The sequence below is a fragment of the Panulirus ornatus genome, chromosome 11 (assembly GCF_036320965.1).
Source record: "Panulirus ornatus isolate Po-2019 chromosome 11, ASM3632096v1, whole genome shotgun sequence".
NCBI classification, from domain to species: domain Eukaryota; kingdom Metazoa; phylum Arthropoda; class Malacostraca; order Decapoda; family Palinuridae; genus Panulirus; species Panulirus ornatus.
Window position 1 is genome coordinate 45723012 of NC_092234.1, and position 2500 is coordinate 45725511.

The window sequence follows — 2500 nt, forward strand, 5'->3', positions numbered from 1 at the left end:
TTGGCCCCAGGGGAGGTCCAGACCCTGGGTGTGGAGTACGACCTCGGTGAGGAACACGCCCTTCGTCGTCCCCAACACCCCACCCCACTAACACCCCCTCCAACAGCCCACTAACCCCCTCCAACAGCCCACTAACCCCCTCCAACAGCCCACTAACACCTTCCAACAGCCCACTACTACCCCCGCAGACCACTACCACCCCCCCAGTGAGCAGGCCCTTCGTCGTCCCCAACACCCCAGCCCACTAACCCCCCCCCGCACAGCTCACTACTACCCCCACAGCTCACTACCCCCCACAAAAGCCCACTACCCCACCTTCTACGCCACCCCCACAGCTCACTACCCCCCCATAGCTCACTACCCCCCATAGCCCACTACCCCCACATGTCACTACCCCCACAGTTCACTACCCCCCCCCAACAGCCCACTACACCCCGCAGCCCACTACCCCCCACAGCTCACTATCCCCAACAGCTCACTACTCCCCACAGCTTACTACTACACCCACAGCTCACTACCCCCTACAGCTCACTACACCCTCCAACAGCTCACTACCCCCCACAGCTCACTACCCCCCCAGCTCACTACCCCCCACAGCCCACTACCCCCACAGCTCACTACCCGCCCCCAACAGCCCACTACCCCACCTTCTACGCCACCCTCTGATAAATCAAATATCACCATGTCTCTCTAGCCACAGGGAGTTAAATGATAATCTTTTATAAGTCTTGTTTACTCTCTTGTTCTTGTCTCGTAGGTTCAGTCATGCCCTACGTGTCTCGTAGGTTCAGTCATGCCCTACGTGTCTCGTAGGTTCAGTCATGCCCTACGTGTCTCGTAGGTTCAGTCATGCCCTATGTGTCTCGTAGGTTCAGTCATGCCCTACGGGTCTCGTAGGTTCAGTCATGCCCTACGTGTCTCGCAGGTTCAGTCATGCCCTACGTGTCTCGTAGGTTCAGTCATGCCCTACGTGTCTCGTAGGTTCAGTCATGCCCTACGTGTCTCGTAGGTTCAGTCATGCCCTACTTATCTCGCAGGTTCAGTCATGCACTACGTGTCTCGTAGGTTCAGTCATGCCCTACGTGTCTCGTAGGTTCAGTCATGCCCTACTTATCTCGCAGGTTCAGTCATGCCCTACGTGTCCCGCAGGTTCAGTCATACCCTACTTATCTCGCAGGTTCAGTCATGCCCTACGTGTCCCGCAGGTTCAGTCATACCTTACTTGTCTCGTAGGTTCAGTCATGCCCTACGTTTCCCGCAGGTTCAGTCATACCTTACTTGTCTCGTAGGTTCAGTCATACCTTACTTGTCTCGTAGGTTCAGTCATGCCCTACGTGTCTCGTAGGTTCAGTCATACCTTACTTGTCTCGTAGGTTCAGTCATGCCCTACGTGTCCCGCAGGTTCAGTCATACCTTACTTGTCCCGCAGGTTCAGTCATGCCCTACGTGTCCCGTAGGTTCAGTCATGCCCTACTTCTCTCGCAGGTTCAGTCATACCTTACTTGTCCCGTAGGTTCAGTCATGCCCTACTTATCTCGCAGGTTCAGCCATGCCCTACTTATCTCGCAGGTTCAGTCATGCCCTACGTGTCCCGCAGGTTCAGTCATGCACTACGGTTCACGCGCCTTCGCCAGCGACGTGAAGGAGCCGACCATCGTGCCGAAGGAATCGGGAATCGAAATCGGCCAGAGGAGAGGGTTGTCACTGGTGAGGCAGGACCCATCACCCCCCATCACCCATCACTCCCCATCACCCATCACTCCCCATTCCCCCATCACTCCCCATCACCCATCACCCCCCATCACTCATCACTCCCCATTCCCCCATCACTCACTCCTGCACGTCGTAGGAGATGTGGCATCACAGGTCTTATCATCACTGGGAGGAAGGGTTGAGTCGACCCTTTCCCAAAAAGAGAGAGAGAGAAAAAAAAGGATTTAGGGTGTACTGACCTATGTGTACTGTACGGGGAGGTAGGGGTTGGGGGTTCTACACTTGTGGGGCCACCATCTCTTGTACTGGAGGGGGTGGTTCTACACTTGTGGGGCCACCATCTCTTGTACTGGAGGGGGTGGTTCTACACTTGTGGGGCCACCATCTCTTGTACTGGAGGGAGTGGTTCTACACTTGTGGGGCCACCATCTCTTGTACTGGAGGGAGTGGTTCTACACTTGTGGGGCCACCATCTCTTGTACTGGAGGGAGTGGTTCTACACTTGTGGGGCCACCATCTCTTGTACTGGAGGGAGTGGTTCTACACTTGTGGGGCCACCATCTCTTGTACTGGAGGGAGTGGTTCTACACTTGTGGGGCCACCATCTCTTGTACTGGAGGGAGTGGTTCTACACTTGTGGGGCCACCATCTCTTGTACTGGAGGGGGTGGTTCTACACTTGTGGGGCCACCATCTCTTGTACTGGAGGGAGTGGTTCTACACTTGTGGGGCCACCATCTCTTGTACTGGAGGGGGTGGTTCTACACTTGTGGGGCCACCATCTCTTG

At 55.7% G+C, this 2500-nt stretch overlaps 1 protein-coding gene across 1 annotated transcript in view; it reads left to right on the forward strand.

Moving 5' to 3' along the window:
• The window catches only part of LOC139751106 (zinc metalloproteinase nas-15-like), a 21320-nt gene that overhangs the window by 8968 nt on the left and 9852 nt on the right, over positions 1–2500 (forward strand). The window contains exons 7-8 of the mRNA XM_071666204.1: positions 1–46; positions 1598–1707. The exon at positions 1–46 is cut by the window's left edge and continues 199 nt beyond it. Coding sequence (XP_071522305.1) covers positions 1–46; positions 1598–1707 — 156 coding nt within the window. The remainder of the gene's footprint in view (positions 47–1597; positions 1708–2500) is intronic.